This window comes from Thunnus albacares, chromosome 1 (assembly GCF_914725855.1).
Source record: "Thunnus albacares chromosome 1, fThuAlb1.1, whole genome shotgun sequence".
Lineage (NCBI taxonomy): Eukaryota > Metazoa > Chordata > Actinopteri > Scombriformes > Scombridae > Thunnus > Thunnus albacares.
Window position 1 is genome coordinate 9,139,346 of NC_058106.1, and position 21,564 is coordinate 9,160,909.

The 21,564-nt window shown below is 39.8% G+C and overlaps 1 protein-coding gene across 1 annotated transcript in view; it reads left to right on the top strand.

Annotated features, from left to right (window-relative positions):
* The first annotated feature begins 2,553 nt into the window (after positions 1-2,553).
* The window catches only part of ntrk3b (neurotrophic tyrosine kinase, receptor, type 3b), a 180,190-nt gene continuing 161,179 nt past the window's right edge, over positions 2,554-21,564 (top strand). The window contains exon 1 of the mRNA XM_044370105.1: positions 2,554-3,318. Coding sequence (XP_044226040.1) covers positions 3,077-3,318 — 242 coding nt within the window. The 5' untranslated portion in view covers positions 2,554-3,076. The remainder of the gene's footprint in view (positions 3,319-21,564) is intronic.

A 21,564-nucleotide genomic window follows, 5' to 3' on the forward strand; every position in this document is an offset into this window, starting at 1 on the left:
TCTTCCTGATGCCGCAGGACAGTCCACCTTTGGGGGTGGACACATTTGCACATGCGCCATGGCCAAGGAGGCTGCTCTATGCTTTTCCTCCTCTTCATCTCATTTTCCCATTGCTGGAGAGAGTGAAATGAGAGACAATGTTGGTCATCCCGATAGCCCCCGATTAATGTTCGGCGTCGTGGTACGCAGAGATGACCCAGATGTTGGCGACCCAGCCCTGATCCATCCCTTAAGTGTGGGGACTCTGTCCCAGGAAGTGGGCTCCATAGTCGTGCTGTCCACATTGGGCCAACCTCTCCAGGCTTGTCTGCACAGGTGGTGCGAACCATCCAAGAGGTGAGAGCAGGATCCACCAGTGCTTGCTACAAAGCTAAGTGGTTAGGGATTCCAGCACTGGTGCAAGGAAAGGAGACTGGACCCCCTGACATGTGCAGTGGTACACAGGTGAGTGTTGAGAACATATGCATGGCAGCATCTTGGTCTATGCCTTGTCTGTTCATAAGGTTCTATCTCTTGGACATGACAGGATCCTTTTCAAGGTCCATGCTCACAGGTGTGACTCAAGACTTGTGAAAAGGGTAGTGTGTGTTTCAGCTGTGGGACACCTGCCCCCCCAGGCATTTATATGCCTGCATTCTCCCATCATCCAAGATGACTCAAGAAATGAGGTGTGCAGGGTGCCTGGTTTTTGACCTGTGACCCATGCAAGATTAGGCCATGGAAAGTGAGGCAGTGGGTCAGTGAGGCAGTCTGATGACATGTTGCGGCAGGGCGAACATTCATCGGGCTCCACCTACTGTTCCCATAGAGTCCAGTAGAGGGCAGAGCCTGTTTGAAATAAAATGAGGGTTACAATGTTTTAACCCTAGATCTACAAGCCCAGGTGGAGCCCTCTACCTCTAGACCCTGCTGCTCATATGCTGTCCACTGAAGTGGTTTGTGGATAAGTGAGTGGCAATGAGACTGCTTCATATACTGTGTGAAACACACGTTATTGGTAGGCATGATTGGCCGACTACATACATGCAAATTTCAGTGGGTGATTCCATGCAGGAGATTGGAGGAGCATATTACCCATAGAGTCCAGTAGAGGGCTCCACCTGTGCTTATAAAACTAGGGTTACAATATCGTAGCCTTTGTCTCTAATTAACCCAGGATCACTTGTTATTTGGACTATCATGATACAAATATTGTATTTTATAAAGTCATCACATGTTTTTTTATTGTACAATCTTAATCTGTAAAGGATAGCTGTCAGATAAATGTAGTGGAATAAAAATTGCAAAATTTCCCCCTGAAATGAAAATGAATGAATGAAAAAACAAATATTTCAAAATTGCACGTACAGTATTTAAAAAATGTACTCAGTTACGTTCAACCACTGTCTGGCTACAAACTTTAAATTCAAACTCATTGGCACTTCTGAAATATATTGGTAAAGACTATTATATCATGAAGATAAAGCTATCTCCACCCCGACCAGCTACAGCAGTAAAATGCTAAAAATACTACATACTGTTGATGCATAAGTATTAACGATCTAATAACGTTACATGTGATAATATAACACTCACAGGAGTGATTTTTCTGAGGAACCAGTATTTTTACTTTGGTACTTAAAGTACATTTTGCTGATAATACTAATGTACTTTTACTTGATTTTGAATGACAGACTTTTACTTGTAGAGTATTTTAAAGATCCCCTCCAGATATATGACATAATACTCTACTTTGAATAATAAGTTCACTGAGAAGTACATTCTCAGTGTATTTCAAGTTTCCACATCCCATTTGTATAAGTTGCATAGTGGACCATGATTGGCTTCCAAACCAGTTGTGATGTCACAAATCATGCTTGTAGGTACATGTCTTAAACTCATTTTTAAGTTGAGCTCAGAGAAACTTTACACTTTCAGCAGATGAATGTGAAAACAAACAGCACACACATCATTCTGCACAGTGAAGCTCAAAAATCCAACTAACAATATGCAAAAGACACTTTGGAGTGTAGGGGGACTTTAAAATTGTTGGACATTTCTGGGTACTTTTTACACCACTCGTTCTAACTCTGATAGTTATCAATACACAGTAAATGTGCCAATAGTTGGGTGAGCATCTTTATGGAAGGCCAGTGTTAATGTTAAATGATGTTACCCCAGTTTTCCACCATTGGTTCCATCTCTGATACAGTATAAAGAAGATTTTGTAAAACAAAAATACAAATCAGCAATTAAAAACACAGCATATGTATTGCATTAAATTATTGCTCCAACCATCTGTAAATTCCTGTAATAGTGAGAAAACCTTACAATACACTGTCATATGGAGTGCACATGATTATGACTTCACATTGTACATGACCAAACCTTTTCATTTACCTTAGGGACTTCGTGACATTTATTTATTGATTTATTTATTTTTGAAATATTGCTGTATTTATCTCCCGTTAGCCTATATTATTAATTTATAGGATTACTAGTTTGCTCCGGGTTTTAATCACTTATCTTTAATATTCTTTCTTTCTATATTAATATTATCATTTTTACCTTTTAGCAAATCGTGCAGTACAGCCGCCCTCCAACTGTATACATGAGTAGAGTTGTAATCACTGTTGATTGCATGCAGTTTCTGCAGGTGTCAGTATGACAGTAGCCGGTAGGAGGGACTTGATGCTCCTCAACTTCTCATTTTGTCTCTCTGCTCTCCAGCCAGTCGTCCTGGTCCTGCTTGGAGAGAGACGACGACATCAGCAGCAGCACGGCATTCCGGGGAAACACCATGTATCTTAGGCTGAAAAGACGAGTGGAGCCTCACATCAGTTCGCTTTCATATTTTTGATTTCCGTTTTTTTTGTTGCGTCTTTTCTTTTCTTTTTTTCCCTTTTCCACCCAATCTCTGACGCGCAAGGACACTACCGCATCCATCCACGGCAGAAACGCTCACATAGAGCATCCTCTGTACAGACGCACCACCATCCTCCTCCTCCTTCCTTTCTCCTGTACTCCTCCTCTCCTCTCCTGTTCTGTTCTAACCCAGAGGACACCGGGACCTCTTCTACCCCCTTTGCCCGGAGACATGGATCTATGGTTTCATTCGATCCGGATTTGCTGGTGGAGGGTTTTGTTACTGATGAGTGTTTTCCAGGACTATCTGAGCTCCATGCTGGACTGCCCGCCGACCTGCAGCTGCTCTCAAACAGAGATCTATTGCAATAAGTCCGACAACGGCAGGTTTTTCCCTTTACTCGCCCTGCAAGATACTGGGAGCAATGGGACCAGTGTTGACATAGCAGAGTTATTCAAAAACATCACCTCTATGTAAGTAGATGCGGATTATGCCGTGCGTTTTTTCTTTATAAGTAATTGATTACATCCTCAATGAGGCAGTGTCTGTTGCTTTCATTGCACTGATCTGACTTGTTGGTCGATTTATTTTAATTTTTTTATCTTAAGGCTTTTCACTTTTTGCACTTCTATCAGTCTGTTAAGTGGCTTGTATGATAACACCGTCTTTGATTATCCTATGTCTTACGGGTGGTAAATGCGCCTATCCTGTCTCGTGTCCACCCCCTGCACAATAAGTCAAATCCTTTGCAAATCTGGTAGACGTTGCAACCAACAACTTGATGTTGAACCTTGCTCTTAAATGTGGGAATTTTTCTTCTTTGTGCGTGTGTGTCTGTGTGTGTCCATAAAGTTGCTCCTCCGCAGCGGCACCGCAGGCCTACATGGCCAAATGACAGAAGGATGTTGCGGAGAACCTCAGATCACCCATTCAGTTGATTCCTGTCCCCAACTGTTCCGACAGATTGTGCTAAATGAAACAGAAAGAAATGGTGCAGTAAGGTCAAACAGTAACACCTCAGCCCGCATCCTTTGAGACCGATGCGACCCGACAAACTTTACTATGTCCAGATGATGCATTGCGTGGTGTAAAGGGGGGGGTGTTAAAAACGTCACTTGTGGCTTTCTTTTTTCCCTACAGAGATGGACATGTATAGCAGGATGCTTGGGTTTTTATAGCATAAAGGGCTTGCTTAAAACAGAGGAGCTGTGATGACGGCAGACTCTCCAACCCCCTCCTCGCCCACACACCCACACAACCCCAGAAGTACATTTTCATTCTGCATCCTCTCTCTCTCCCTCTCTCTCTCGCTCTCTCTCTCACTAGCATCGATCCTTCCTGCTAACAACATCAAAGGTTTCTTTCTTGAAAAGTCAGAAAAAGCGAAGCTCGGGCCTTAAAATAAGACCTCTGGTCTCGATGAGGCTGATTTGCATATAAAGTAAACATCTCCCATGAAGCGCTGGAATTCCCCGCACGGCTTCCTCCGCCGTCTTAAGCCACAAAGGACTTTTCCTCCCATCAGCTTTTGGTATCCTGTTTACCCTTTATCCATTCGAGGGAGACAACAACTTATTTGGTGACACGGTTCATCGCTTTCCTGTGCCACTAGAGGGTAGCCTGGTACCCTTTATACACTGGGAGCCAAATGCTCTTTACAACACTGAAGTCATTTACGTGACTGTTTTATGAGAGAGACTTTTCAATCCAGTCAGGCACAGAATAAGCTACAGTTTAAAGTGCAAACAACATCAAAAGCAAAAGTCAGTACGGAGATGATGGGTCAGAGGTCACAGCACACTATTAGTAGTGTGACCCTATGATGACTGTCTGATAAAGATTTCCTCTTTGTGCAACAAATTCCGTCCACATATACATTTATCTCTCCTCTTATCCAGTGAGATCCACTGTAAATTTTCTACCTCTTGGATTTTCATTTAAAGTTGCCAAAATTCTGTTTTGTAAGAAGCATAAAGTCATGCTTTGATTGCATTTTTGCCTTTGAGAAAATCCTGATGCCATTGACCCAGGACTAATTGTGCATTTCATGGCCCCGCGCCAGCAAGCTGGTTGTTTTGTTGCTGCTCAGCATGGACAGCAACCTCCACCCAGCACCACCAGCAGCTCAATGACAAAACCTCACAATGTCACATCAGCTTACACATATATACATACATTCATACATTTATACATTCAAACCATACAGAGATGATTTGCATACAATCTGATCGACTACACTTCAGTTTTCCAGATAACAATTATGTAGCTTAAAAGCATACTGTGGCACATAATTAGCAATATTTACAAAAAAATGCAAAACTAAACAATAGACATAGGTTTAAGTATGTATATCTATAAATATATATTGTGGTAATTGCCTTTTAAATGTATAAATGAGCAAGTCTAATAAATAATAGTTGTTCTCTGCTAATTTATTATCTGGTCAGCAAACATGCTCCCTTATAACAATAACCTGTATCCATAGATGTAGAGCAGTCCATGATTGAAGACATATACAATACAAATCGCCCTTGGTCCTCTCTGTAAGGCTTCAGATGTAAGCATTTTTGCTAACAATAAGTCTATTTCAATTATCATGAGGGAAACAGAATGAGATGGGGACAATTTGTGGAGATAGAAGACTAGAGCGAGGGCTCCTAGCAGGAACTGTGGGAGGATTGGCCAGCCAAAGAAATCTGCCAAGTCCAGATAATAGTTTTCCAGTTCTCTCACATTAACGATTCATCGCAAGAGGCATCACTGTTTGAAGTGGATAAGATAAGGCCTTGCTGTGATACTTGAAGAAAAAACAGTTTTCTAAGAGCAACTGAAGCATTTGACAGGTTTGTGTAAGTGCAGCTCTGACTGCAGGTGCAGGTTTGTTTGCTGAATCCAATCAGCGTCTCCACCTCTGGTGATGACGTTTGGCCTCATTTTCTTTTCCTTTTTTTGAACCGTTAAGAGTCTGGTTTGTGAGGAGAGACTGAAGTGTCAGACCAATCTGTTGTAAATTGTTCAATGCTTCCAATATGTTCATCCTCATCTTCTCTACTCTTAAGTACATCCGTCCATTCAACCCTTACCATTGTATATGTATTCACCAGCATACATGCATTCACTCTCTGCAAAGCGTTGAACTATTAAATCATATTGTGAAGGTGCAAAAGGTACATCTTTGATGGCGATAGTAATAGTCAATCTATAACTTGGCTTTATTTCCAATGGCAATATAGCAATAAAATGGTAATATAGTGTGATATGTTATGTCGACTTGAAACTTGTCTGTAGTCAATTTTTTGTTATTAACATAAAAATTGGAAACTCAGTAGTCCTGGAAGATGATATTGTTTTAAAATCTTGTGCACACAAGATAAAAAAAATTAAAAAAAATCTTTAGGGACTTCAAAACACCAGACCAGCCATCAGCCAAATTACAAGAATTACAAAGTCCCCTGTACACTTTCACAGAATGAACAAATGTTACATTTCATAATGTCTGTTCCACTTATATCCACATTCTGTACATCTGACAAAAAATGAGTTTAAGCACAAGTTTACAAGACCCACATTTCCCCAGGAAAGATGCACTTTTTTCATGCACTGTTACCGCTTATATTGATATTATGGTACTTTAAGGTACTGACTATCATGCCCACATAATCGTATGAGGTTTATAGTGTGTCAGTTATATTTAAAGATCCCCTCCAGACCAGACACATTTTAAGACATATAAAATACTCTTATTTGTGTCTGATATGCTTTTTTCTGTTTTGTTCATCAGTTACCTGGTTAAAAAGTCTTAAAATGTCACCTTCACCTTCTCCATCATCAAATCCAGAATATCTGAATGAATATGCAAATATTTTTCATTTTAAAAATGTAGCTGCTGGACACAAGATGTCTGCTATACTGAAAAGTCCAGTGTTTCCATATACTGCAACACTTGTGTAAGTTGCACGTTGGACCGGAATTGGCTTCCAAACTAGTTGTGATGTCACAAAATCATCTCGTATGTACATGTCTCGAAGTCTGATATAACTAAACAAAGAGAAACTTTCTCCCCAAACTCTGCACATACAGTACATATTTCTGCACAGTACTCATCCAAGTGATGTAACAGTAAGGGGGACTTGAAAGATACAATCCATTAGTTAGTTGTAGCGCCCAGTAACACTCAAATTCTCAAATTTCTTGATGCAGTTCATAGCTGACTTACAATAACCTTTCCTACTCGGTAAGATTTTTGATGTCCTATGATGTCATTCAAATGCATATCTTGTTATGTGCAGTGTTTGTTTTTACTATTGCAGTTATTAGGAGACACTATTCCTCTGTGCCTGTGAATATAAAAATCAGGAGTCTTCTATTTGCCTTTGAAAAGAGATGGCTCTTCCCAGAGTGTCATAGTTTTGGCATCTTTAATGTCAACTCTTTCTTCAATCAAAGAGATTGATATGAACTTGTAAAATTGCCATCTGTTTATCCGCAAACAAATTGAGAGTTCCACACTTTAAAACGGTTCACTGCTTATCTCCTTTGCCAAATACCGCTTGAAGTTTATCGTTTAATATCTTTAAAATCTTGATCATCCAGTCTATAAAAGTCTGTCTTCTCATTTCCAAAGACTTAAACTATCCTTTAAAATACAGCATAACTTCACATATATCATGATTAATGTGTTGCTTACAGACGGTGTCACTTTCAGATGTTAGAAATCACAGTTTGGAGTGAGGCTGCAACCCAAATAAAACAACAAAACATAAGCAAAATACAAGTTTCCTGGTTTTATGTCAGTAATGCTGAACCAAAGTTTTTTAAATGTTAAAGGAGTAGCGTTTTGTTACTGACCATGATCTCTGAACGCAATTTCAATTGTACTATGCCATGAAATATAATCATAGAATGGAGGCTGTGATCTAACAGGATAGGGTATGTTGTGAAAAGGAACAAAAGAAAAGTGAAGCCCTCATATCCATCCATCCACCCATCCATCCCTTCTTTTGTGATTGTATATTTCACCTTTCATAACATTCAAGAATTACCTGACAATTTCGTGTCTATACAAGCTACTCTCCTTCCCTAAAAAGTTGTTAGAGAAGTTTATTTTCCTCTCTTTTCTTTGTCAAATCTTAAAACAGCAGCTCCACTTGAAAGTATTGATCCTTGGACAACTTGAAGTACACATTTGATATGAAACCTGCCAGCTAGCTGATGCTGCCAAAGAAACCTGTTTCATACAGGAATGTTTCCAAGGTCCGCTTAAGTGACTTGTGTGGGCTGTGAGTGTCCCCTGGTTCAGACATTGAGCATTACTGCATTACATAAATTCAGTGTTTTCTCTACCTCTTAAAACTGTGCAGCCCACATACTGTGTGACTGTGGCCAATAGCAACCTCAAACCCAACTCCAAATATCTGCTATATACTGTAGTCCTTGCATAAGGCTTCTGAATGGGAATAGACATTTTTCACAGGAAACATTTTAACATGTCATACAAGGAAAAGCACAAGTGTAATTAATAACATGACTCATGCCTGCATTCTATTTATGTGTGCAGGTTTCAGGGCCTTCAGTGCATGTTGGCTCACTGGCTTTGCTTACTGGGAAACCTAATGAAACAGAGCCATTGTTAATGTTATTAGTAACACCTGTGATGTCACTGCAATGATGAGTCAAAATGTGTGTTGTGAAAAAGTTATACAGATATAGTGAATTTTGACAGAATTTCACTAGAATTGCTGTGTCTAGGGTATCAGTTGGGGACGGTGCATGCATACACATATATGTATTGTCTGTATATGAATTTTGGTTTCCATGCAGGTTGTGTTAACACACCTAGCTAGCAAATTAGCTTGTGTGACACACCTTTACCTTTACCTTTACCTCTCTTCTCCTGACAGGTCATTACTGTTAGTTTGATAGTCTGTTTATGTCTCTAGAATCACGTGGTCTATAAGTTGTGCTGACAATGGTTCTTTGACCATCTTTTTGTATGTTAAGAGCCTCCCTAAATGCCCATGTCTTTCAAACTGCACACTTCCAGTTTTATTATACAGACTTTCTGTTACAAATTTTGAGTCTCAATCACAATCCGACGCATTACAGCATTACTCTTCTAAGAATTTAGAGACATTATACAACTGCCCCAACTCTGTCTGGACTTTCACAGGCTGTGAAAGTAGTCCATGTGATGAGTAAAATGATTGACATGAGCCTCTTTAACGCCTGAATGGAATATATGCTCAAATAAAGGCAAAAGATAGGCTTAATAAATGCAAAAGGCATTACTTTAATTGCATTAAGGATCTTTTTTGCTAAATCTGCTGTAAAATATGTTTATTGCACTGCCTGAGGACCCTGTTTTAAGGAACATTCGTCAGATAAATTGCTGATTTGAGGAGTATTATGGTAGCATTAGAGGAGACATACAGGGTTCTAACAAAACAGAAAATCCAAACAAATTTTCATCATTTTATAGTGTAATCTGGTTTACTTGGTAATAACACACTTGCAGACAGATTTCAGAATAATGATTTGATCCATATGTTTGGGGAAAATAACAGACAGACCTTCCAGAGTTTTCCAGGCCCAGCCATCTTGAACACAGACAGAGGGTTTTGTTCCGCCCCGTAATCTGGGATGTCAGATGGATGTACAGAGTGGTGTATCCCCTTCATCCACATGCATTTACTCACCTTCATTCTCACTGAAACATTCCTACTTTCCCCTCCTCTCTGCAGGTATATTTATTTATTTCACTACCACCTACCTCCTGTTCTTTATCCACTTCTTTGTCTTTGTTCTCTTCTCCGTTTTGATGTCTATGTTTCTGATGCCCGGCTTACCTGTATCTGTTTGTCATCTTGATTTATTTTTCTTTGTCACCTTGATATTTCTCTTTTGTCGTTCCCATTTTATTTCAGTTTTTTCTTTAGGGGTGAGATGTTTTTACAAGCCTGTTGGGGTTTGTGTGTGTGATCTGCAGTTTTCAGCGTGTTTGTATCATTTGAAAGCGCAAATAAATTATACCTAAACCTCACTTGCCCTCTGTTAGCTGATCATGAAGAATATAGCTCAGAGCTTTACACCTGTCTGACATCAGCCTGGGTTATCTGCTTTATATCTAAGCAAAAATGAAGCAAAAATCACACTCTGTTATTTTCTTACTACACTACTGCCACTCTCTTATTGTTGGAAACAAGTCTGTTTACTGATTTTTGACCAGGGCTGGGTAATGTTTGAATGTGTTTGATATTAGAGCCCATACAATACCTGAGTTATGATGAGACGAAACAAACAAACAAACAGAAAGTCACCAAGCTATGTAACTACACACCAGAATCCTTCGTTAGATAACAGAAGTGAATAACTAACATCATGCCGTGTCAAATGGTAACTACAAAATAGGATGTAGGGATGTGCAGAGAGCCCAGTATTTGTATTTGTATCTGTATTTGTTAAGGCAGCAAAATTATTTGTATTTGTATTCAAATAAAGTGGAAAGAGGCTTAAAAATCCTGTTTTTGTTTTTATTACGCTTTTAATTTTAGAAAATTAAAATGTTACAATAAGTGTTCATGAATAAACTACCTTACGAAGGAGGTCCCCACAGCGGGTCTTGAACCAGAGTCTCCCAGATCATAGACAACTGTGCTGACTAGTGAGCTAAAACTTCAGTCATCACCTCATTGCCAGCAGAACTTTACGTATTTATGCACCAAAAACACAGAGACAGCACACCGTGTAGGGTGTAGGGAAGAACTTCAAAGGTGATTCTTTCTTTGTACTTTTCATTTATTGCCTATTTTTTACAACCTACCTTTGTGGAGAGGAGAAGGGGAATAACAGGTTATGGAGAGTCCCTTGGAAGCACTTCGCTTGTGTCAGTAGTTCAACTTTATCTCTGGGGAACACCCCAAACTGCAGGCATGATGTCCAAATTAGGAAGGTTGATGTGACGCCCCTTGTTGAGACCTGCTGATAGATGTAACAGTAGAGCAGAGGAGAGAGGCTGAGATAGCGATGTTACCGATCTATGCACTGGTATTTTTTTTCTTCCTGAAAGCAAATCATTTTAAAAATATTTGTGTGATACAAATATTAGCAAAAAACCTAATATTTGTGGTTTGCCAAATAATATATTTGTATTCAGGCCCCCCCCTATCTGGTAGCCTACTGGTTAAGATGCATGCCACTTAACTGCAACATTGGCAGTTTGAATCTGACAGTGGGCTTTTGTTGCATGTCACCCCCCATCTCTCTCTCCCTTCATCCCCACTTTTAAAAAATAAAAATAAAAATAACGTATTTGTATTTGGGCACACCCCTAATAGGATGCTAACAATGTTAGCTAAGTAATTTTAGCATTATCCCTCAACAACCGGTTGTTTTTACAAGATAGTTTGGTCAATATTGAGATCCTTGACTTTGGAAGCATCATGCATTTATTGAACTTGTGAAACAGAATGTGGCACAATAATCATTTTATCTCAATTATCTTGTTTTCATAATCGTTGGAAGCCAATATGGCAATTGAAAATAAAATTTGATCCATCGCTGAGCTCTACAACAATCACACATCAGACATTACTTCTCAATTCAAGCCAGCATGCTGACTGATTTGGAAATTAAAAACATTAGAAACAAAAACTTTCCAGAACTGTTACGCACTTTATGTCTTTGTGGAGCTGAATCTCTGATGATCTCCGGTCAGCACAGAGCTGCTGCTGAAAGGTGGAGCTGATCAAGCAGCTGTGTTTACCAGAGTAATTGAACCAGCTATCAGCCTCACACGGTCCTGGCTTGAATATCCCATCCTGAACATCATCATATCACAAATAAAAAAAACCTCCTGTCTAAAATGAGCCTGCACACAACCGTGTTCTTCCGTCAGAGGCAGCAGTGTATGGAGAGCCATTTCATTCGAAACCCCACCCAAACCGCACACCACCTATGCAGTTACCAGACACCATCCATCCAGTCATCCTGCACTGCCACCCAGTGGATATCGCGCACGCCACCCAGCTGGGTAGTGCAGTGACCCAATTTGACGTTGCACGCTATAGCTATAGCTACCTACTACTTCCTACTTCTACCTATTTCCGTTTTTTTCTTCTTCTTTAGATTAGGTGGACTAGACACTACAATGACGTGTTGCTGCCCTCTACTGATTCATATTAATGTTCCTTTTGACAGTAATTTATATTTTGTTATATCGTTCAATACTAAACACATATTCCATCAGCTTCTTCATTTTAGTCCAGTTATTCAGGTTGGGTAAACTGTGCAGAGTAAAAACTGTTTCTCCAGCTGCTCTCAGGTCTCTGAACAACTTTGTCCTTTGAAGTGAGTAATTCTTGCACTGGATGAGGATATGTCTCACTGTCTCTGAGTTGCCACACTCACATTTGCCATCCGGGTGTTTCCCAATCAGAGCTAGCCCACTCCTAAGCCCTCAATGCCCAAGCCTCAACCTGATTATGACAACTGAATCTTTTCTTTTGCAGGTAAAATTGCTTTTTGCTTTTTCCACTGTTTTCTGTATTGTAAAGTAAGACCTCCCCTTATTTTCTTTTTCCCATGTACTCTGCCATGTTTCTTTGACTTTTATTTTTTATGATTTTATGTTTATGAGTTTATGACTGAAGTGTATTCTGATAGTCCATATTATAGGGCAATTTCTACTCTATCTTCACGAGCAGCGTTCTTTGCCAAGTAATCTGCTATTTCCCTGCCTTGTGAATTCTGTATAATGTATAATGTTCTTTATAATTTTAGAAAAGGTTACTGAAAAGCAACTTGTTCAAATACTGGAATCGCACAGGGTGTTTGATTTTCTGGGACTGCCTTGGAGTGGTGCTCCTCTTGTCTCACAGATAGGTCTTTGTCAGTCTCTGTAGGTAAATTAGTTTCCGACACTGCAGCTTTGTCCTGTGGCATCCCCCAGGGATCAGTCATGGGACCCATTTTATTCTCCATATACATGCTGCCACTACAACAGATTATCAGTAGTTTTAACAACATCTCCTGCCACTTGTATGCTGATGACATCCAGTTGTATTTTAATTGAAACCTGATGAGCTTCATAAACTCTCTGTGCTGCACAACTGTTTAAATTATGTTTAAATGTTTAAATTGCAAGTAGGAATTGGATGGCAAATCATTTTCTGCTGTTAAATGCAGATAAAATTGAAGTTTTGATTTTTGGTCTTGATAATTTTCACTCATCAATCAGGCAGAGTCTTGGTGCCTTATCCTCATCTTCTCAGTCTTCTCTGCGTAATCTTGGTGTTATTTTTGACCAATCCATGAGTTTTTAAACTCACATTAAGATGACTGACTCGATCATGTTTCTTTCACCAAAGAAACATAGCCAAACTCAGGTCTGTTGAGTCAAGAAATTAAATGGAGATGCTAATAAATGCTTTTATCTCATCATGTTTGGACCACTGTAATTCTCTTTTTATCTGCCTTAATAAATCTTCTGTACTCCGCTTACAAACCATCCAAGATGCTGCTGCTAGGCTCTCAACACTACTCAACAGATGGTCACATATTACACCTATTTTAACCTCACTGCACTGGCTTCATGTTAATTTTAGAATTCATTTTAAAATTTTGGTGTTCACTTATAGAGCCCTACATGGCCAGGCTCCACAGTATATTGCGGACCTTCTGCACCCCCACACCACAAGCTGAGCTCTTAGGTCCTCCACCCAGGGTTTTCTAAGTACTTAGACTCAGGGAGATCGTGCTTTCCAGTCGGCAGGCCCTAAGCTTTGGAATAGTCTCCCAATAAGCTTGAGGTCCTTGGACACTGTGGGTTTTTTTAAAAAGCAACTAAAAACCCATCTGTTCAGACAAGCATTTGGGTAGCATGTGGTATTTTATGTTTTAATTTGTCTCTTATCTCTGTTCCCCTTGTATATTTTATATGGTGTCTTTGTTTTATTTATTTGATTTAATTGTATTTGATTTTATTTCTTTGATTGCAAAGCACTTTGTGACTGGTGTCTGTGAAAGGTGCTATATAAATAAATTTTGCTTGATGGCTAATGTTTGATAAATCTCTGTCAATGTATCAGGTCTGGACTTGGATTTGATTTCTCTTACTGTAGTTAAAGCTGCTGCTGAATCACTGCATATGACTGAGTTGTCTGGTTTATTGTCCTCTCCCCACCAAAGTGCCCATAATATTGCCAGCATCTCTGCTGTGAATACTGACATCTGATCTGAAATTCAATGTCCGTTCTGAGTTCTTAATTCAGGAATGGTTCCTCCAAATGCACTTTCCCACTCTATGGATACTTTGATCCATCTGTATAAATCTGTAAATATGAACTCCATTCTTGTTTCAGATGAGACTTAACTTCCTTGACCATATCTCCTGATTTCTTTCTTTTGTCAGTGTTGAGTATGCATAGATCAGGTTCTGGGATTAGCCATGATGGTACAACTGACCAACAGACTGGAGGGCATACATTAATATTAATAATACCAACTTCCTCTGCCTTAGATTTTAGCTTATTATCAAAGTTTGCTTTGGTTTTTCTCACTCTACTTCCACTTGAGGTGATTGAATTTCTGTCCAATCGGCACTATCCAGCTGGGTAGCGTGCACTGTCACCTGGGTGGCGTGCAATGTCCAATTGGGTTGCTCTGAACTGTTGACTGGGTCACATGTGATGTCCACTTGGTGGCAGTGCAGTATGACTGGATAGGTGGTGTCTGGTAACTGGAAAGGTTGTGTGCAGTTTTGGTGGAGTTTTGAATGAAATGGCTTTCCATAGTAGTAAAGTCTGTCTCTTCACCTGTCCAAAAACTAGCTGCTGCTTTTCCTGCTAGGAAGCTCCATGTCCTGACCGGCTGGAATTTGTTCGACCTTCACAAACACAATTGCTCACAATGATGAAAAATGGAAAAAATGCAAAACAAAACAAGCGAAAAAAATACAAATTCACTAAATGACGACTGCTTAGACTCATCAGTACCTATTACTGCACAGTGTAGGACAGGGAGAGCAACTCCCTTATGTGACGTAATATGACACGTTGAAAAAAAAGCTTGTTTTAAGGATGCTGCTCAAAATACTGACTTTTCTGTCTGAATTTCTGCCTTTACGTCTCATTAAACCAAAACTAAACAAAAATCATACATTAACCTTTACAGGATAGTTTTCATGATACATAAACTGTAAAGCCAGTAAGAAATTTAACCTGGAAGAGCTCTTTAAAAGGAAATGTCTTCAGGGGCTGCAGTACTTACTAATGCAGGATAGATGCAACAAGGAAGAGGTTTTTGATGGCTGCTACCGTGGTTTAATAAGAGCTATTTAGATTAATCAATTAATTATTGGCCTGTCTTAGGCTATAAATATGCATATGACTTTGAAATGAAGCAGTTTGCTTTTGGGGTGCAGATGATCTTGACAACCTTCAAAACCCTCACTGCATCTCCATTCTCTTGCTTAGTCAGTGTCATCACTACTAATGTCATCTAACCACTCAGGACAGAGTTGCTAACACACGTCCTACCAGTTGGTCCTTACCATACAGACCCCCTGCTGCCTCCGCATTGCGAGGCTCACCTCAGGCAGTGCACGACGGGCTCCTCTGTTATAAGCATATCATCAAGTTTGCATGAGCCTGTCTTTGTGGAAAGTAGGTCATGGCTGCCATCTGAGAATTAGGAGGAGAGAGCGGCGCTTCGTTCAGATCCTTCTGCATGCAGGGATGCTGTGAGAAGTCCCGGCCATGTGACTGACCCAGCTTCTCCCACGCCCCCACCACCTCAACTCCTGCATCTGCAGGCAGCCCTCGCGCCTTAAAGATGCATACTAATGAAGCACCTTCCCCCCCTTTAACAATCAAAAGATGCATTGAGGATCGAGGGGTGAAAAATACTGAAGGCTCTGCTGTTTCAGCCAGGATTAGAAAAACCCTTTAAAGCCTTGCAGTGGCATTCCAGGGGCTTTCTGTTGACATTTAGTTGAGCTTCTGCTTTTATACAGAAGATTATGAGTCAGTGTTGCTACTGTGTGCAACAGTTTATCATGTCGAATTTTGGAGATTGAAGGGAGCAGAAAAAATCATGTATCTACCCATTTTAACTGAAATTTGTTCCATGGTTGCATGACAAACATAAAATAAACCTGACTGAAATGTTTCCCTTGTGCATAGTCAATCAATTTACATCTATTTACATGCATTGCTTTTTTTTTTTTTGTAATTCCTCGCTAGTAAGCAACAGTTATCAAGTACCTACTGCTATTAGACATGTATTGGAGAACACAAGGCAGACCATTTTATGTCTAATCAGGTAGCATAAGCTTTACTGAAGGTTTATTACAGTCAATGATGTTTTAACATGGTATCTGTTGGCTTACTGATGCCGCTCTGAAGCTGTATTATAGCTAATTCCTTCTTTATGATATTGATGGATGATTCATAGTGTGAGGCATTTTTGTGATGGTGGTGGCTCAGGAACACTCTTCTTCTCTTGATCTCTCTCTCTCTCCCTGTGTGTTCCTCTCTGTCGGCCCATCTCTTGCTCACACACCGTTAATTTCCTCAGAGATAACCTCTCCCCAGGTGAGGATGTATATGTCTGAGCCTCACAGTGTCCATCACCGCTGCCGACTCCCACCAGACATCGCCAACACAAAACCCCACCTTCCGCCTTTCTCTCCCGGCCCTAATAAAGCTCTCGATTATTATTCATGTGGGATGTTTTGTGTTTCAAAAAACATCAATCATCATGTATTATCAAGTAGGATGAGTCACCTCACTGTCCTCCATGTCAGTGATGACTGGCAGAGCTGTGTGAATAATGCAGCACTCTCAGTTCTCACTGAGGTTCAGCCATGTTCTCCTACACGGGATGCATTTTGATGAATGCTATTCAACGTTATTCTCGCTTCTCTTTTGTGTAAAGGAAGCGCTTATTTTTAAATCAAAGTCCAAATTCCCGCCTCAGAAATGAATTGTTCATCTCTGTGTGTTTTTCATTCATCTGCAGTTCATGTGTTGTCTGTAATTGCATGCATCAAAATCTCTGCTTCATCATGTCTCACTGTGGCCTCAATTGGCTTCTGCTGTCTGATTAGTTCAGGGTTACTGGGGGGATAGAGCTTATTTCAGCCTTGCAATTGACTATTATAATAATTTTTGTCATTACTTTTGTCATTTTTATGACCACAAGGCTACAGCATTTGGGCAGCTCTGAACTAGAAAAACTTCTTTTAAAAATTGACAATTGTGTTTTTGGTATTTCTTTGTTCTGCCAAAGCGAAGCAGTACATTACCCAGATAAGAGCCCAGTGATCTGCCCTCTCTCACCCTCATTCGTCCATCAGTTTCCCATCTGTACAAACGAGTGAGGTCTGTTTGAGGCAATATGTGTGCTGATGTTTGGGCAGTAAACACTCATGATGAATTAATGCCTATACAATGCAGGCTGTTTAGATTTGACTTCCAATAGCATCAGCAGTGAGGACAGGATAAAGCAACACAGCACAAATCTAACTTCATATTTCCCAGAAAGCAGAAAGATATATATATTGGCCCTGAGTGCCATTGCAGCCTCTATTTATTGATTACCTCAGATGGTCTGATATCTGTATTTGCTCTGTTCTGAGGAGTATTGGTGCGTATTGCACTATATCAAAACATTATGGACCTGGCAGGCCATTCAGCTATTCTCACCGATCATTCTCAGTGAGCCGAGGACTCTCGGTGGCCGTGCAGGAGTAGAGAGCACCAGCAGAGTTTTTTAAGACCCTGACAGAGCTCTGTGTGGAGGCAGATGAGAACACATTAAAAGTAAATGGTCCACTGGGACTCAGCTCTCCTTCCTACTTGCTCCCTGTTGGTACAATGACCTTGCTGCTCCAGTCAGAATATCAGAGTCACTTTCCATCTTCCTTCACAGGCTCATCTTTTTAAGAAGTGCCTGACATCACCCTCCTCTGACTGAATCACATCCTCCTCACTCATATCTCCCTCCTCCAAACCTTTTTTAGAAACCAATGCACCCTTTCACAGTGATTTAATTTTTTTTGTGGCACCCATTCACATGTACTCCACTCATGAAGGAGTACACATGAAGGGGTGCCATGAAATCTCTGAGGCCCAGTAGCAATAGATAAGTATATTATTTCACTTATCTAAAAACCGGTAGACACAACAATATGTGGAGACATTTTGGAGCTCATTGTTCCGCGGATCAGTTAGAAATAATGCAGGAATGAATAGTACAAGCAGAAACATAGCAATGATGATGTTTGATGAAGAGCTGCAGACGACCAGCACACCTCCAACAGGTAAACTACTTATTTTACTTTGCCTGCTGTGTGATGGAAAAACACGCACAGTGTGCCAGCTCAACTCAAGTCATGGCTCGGCGTGTCTACCCCCAAAACAATGGAAAAATGCCATGATGTTAGCAGAGCAGAGCAGTGAACTTGTGTGCCATGTGTGGAGCAGATGACCATATAAAGAAATCTGTCAGGAGCCGATGTTGGCTTGTGACTGATTTCACGAGCCAACATGAAATCCGTTGGATTGAGAAGAACTGATATACTATGCAAAGTTACTGTGCATCTTTTTTGTCCTTTTTGTAGGCTGGTTGTGTGGTTGTAGTTTCTTGCTCTCAGAAGATCTCAATCTCAACAAAACAGTCTGATTAGAAACAATTAAAAGCGTGAGCTATGGCCACCAGTTTCAGCTGCGGCACATTTAACCGTTTTTTACATGATGTTTTCAAAGTTTACTTCCATTTTGATAATGTTGAAACATCATATAAAAATATAGCAAATGTATTTTTTATGTGTAAGGGGTGTTATTCAGGGAGCTGTAGCTCTGAAATGTGCACTTTGTTATGTGCTATTTTTAATGTCTGTGTTAGTAATCTGGGAGTTACAGCAGTTATCCTGCTGCATACCAAAAATATAAAGTGAAATGGGAGAGTGAGCATTGTGCTGATAAAGCCGATTGGACACATTGTTGTATCTGCTGCTCATGACTCAAATATTCTTCAGGGATGAAAGAGGCTGTGAGAGAAGAGGCTTCAACATGAGAATGTCTAAATTGTTAGACTAAATTATCCTGCTTTTCACAAGATATATTACCAGGGGACTTGGGCCATTTGCATTATCAGCTGACATTGTTCATACATTTTTAAATAAAAATCCCAGCACAAATTACCTTCCAGACAGAGGTCACTAATGTGGTGCCAAGTGAACCATCATAATATGTTTTAAGCATTCATTTGCTTTCTTTTTCTGTCTTTGGAAGAATTGATATTGAAATGACAAAGATGGTTTTACTGCAAAATTTTGCATTGCTAAGTAACAGACACATTTTGACCTTATACGGCCGTAATGGGGACACAGGAGATTTCAGCATATTTCATCATCACATATTTCATGCACTTCATGAAACACAGAGGATGGTGTATAATTTATTAATCAAACAACGTCCCCACATTATACGAGTCAATGTCAACAGTCAACAGGACTAAACAACAACAACCATGAGTGCGTATACCAGGAAAGGCACCTTTGGGAGTCAAATTAATTTGGTACTTTGGCAAAATAAGCTTCCAATGTGAAAAATGTTATCTCTGCTTTGACAAGTCTTTGATGGAGAAACTGTTAAGGTGATTAAGATGTAAGTGTAATGGTGTCTACATTTGACACTGTGAAGTGTAGAGGCTTCTTACTCCAGAGGAAGCCATCACCTGTCAAGAGTTACTGGTGTTTATTGTTACTGGAAAGATCAACTTGTTCCTTTCTGGTTGTTTTAGAGAGATTGACTGTTGTAACTGTATTTTGCAGATTTCAGTGTGTTGGAGTGCATATTTAAGGACCTTAAATTTCTTTTTCTAAATAATTATTCCACTTTCAACAAAGTCTGATAAACACTCACCAGCCACTTCATTAGGTACACCTGTGCAATCTAATGCAATCCAGTACAACATCTCTGCCATAAATTCTACATTTATGAAGCTTATAAATGTTCAGTTTTTGTTTACATTGTCAGAAAGGTGATAATTCTACTTTATGTTTATTATTAAGGTCATAGTGGGTGGTGGTGGTGGTGTACTGGAGTACAATGTATTGAATAGTGTTCCTAATAATTTGTCCACTCCATTAACATACATGAGGGGGGCAAAATATTAGAAACACTTTTTAATGTAATGCACTCCAGCACACCGTCACCACCCACTACGATCTCAATATTAAACATAAAGTAGAATTATCACCTTTCTAATTTCAACAAAAACTGAAAATATATAAGCTTTGTAAAAGTAGGATTTATGGCAGAGCTGTTGTATTGAATTGTATTAGACTGCACAGGTGTTCCTAATAAAGTCGCCGGTGAGTGTATGTGTGTATGGTTATGATGTGTTGTAAAAACATGCACACGAAGGTGACGAACAGCTGCACTGCTTTTTGTCTTGAGATAGACTGATGAAACAACAGGAGGTGTCCTTAGGTTACCCTGTCTGGCTGGATGGATTAGGAATGGGCTCACGGACCCTCATTTTGATAAAATCCTGAGTGTCTATGTGTGTAAGACAGAGAGAAAGAGTGTGTGTGTGCAGTTATTTAAATGGAAGCTGGAAGAAAAATAGCAAACAAATCAAATATTCAACAACATTGAGCTCTATCTCTTCCCAGTTCCATCTTTCCTACTGGAGGTAATTGGTTGACACTGTAGACTTGTGTGAGAACTGGAATATGTGAGGACTAGATGTTATTGCATTTTACATGTCAGTCAGAAAGCAAGAGGACAAATTTGGGAGAAATTTAACAAGAACCTTCTAAGACTTCCCTTTCTGCTCACGTTTCACTAAATCTGTTAAAATTGATATTTATTGATTCGCCCAGAGAGAGAGTATTGTAAAGATGTAGCTTTTCAGTCCTTCTGTATTGTGTAATGGAAAGATTCCTCTGCCAAACAGTGACAATTTCAACTGCATCAATTTTTATTTAACCTTTTAGCACTGACCCCATTTTTTGGGGTGGTCCACCTAAATTAAAGATATGGCTGGCAATTTTCTATATTTTTCTTATTGTCAACAAATCTCATGTACAGAGCCAAACCAGCAATGAATTGATCCTACTTAGAAGTATTGTGTATGCATCCAAAGCCTGATATATCGTATTCCTCTGTGCCGTAAACCATTAAAAACATGTCAGTGAGCCCCACCACTGCACTGGGTGACATGTTCCTTCATCACAAAGATTACGGTCACAGTAGTTTGTTTAGAAACGACTCCAAAGACTAAGAACAGCGATCACGTTTTCAGTCTTAGCGGAGAGGTTCCTTGTACAGCAGACGCCACTGTGTACGCGCAGGAATGCAGTTCAGTTTACAGAGCTGTGCTAGCTTTTTTCTTCATATCAAAAGTTAAGTTTGTGCTACATTTAACATTTCTCAGAAAACTTAAGCACAAAGTCAGGAGGTTGTGATATGAAACTACAGTGACCAGGCATCCCGGTTTGTCAAGCTGAGTGTCCCGAGTTCTGACAAATATCTGTAAAACACTAAAATGTCCCTGTTTTCAACATTCACTACCATATTGTCCTGGTTTTCACCACAATTAAAATAATAATTATGATTTTATACTTGTTTTCAGTGCTTAGATGTTTATCATGTTCTGTCCCACTCATTATATTACCTAACCCAATATAAAAACATAAACAATGCACCACA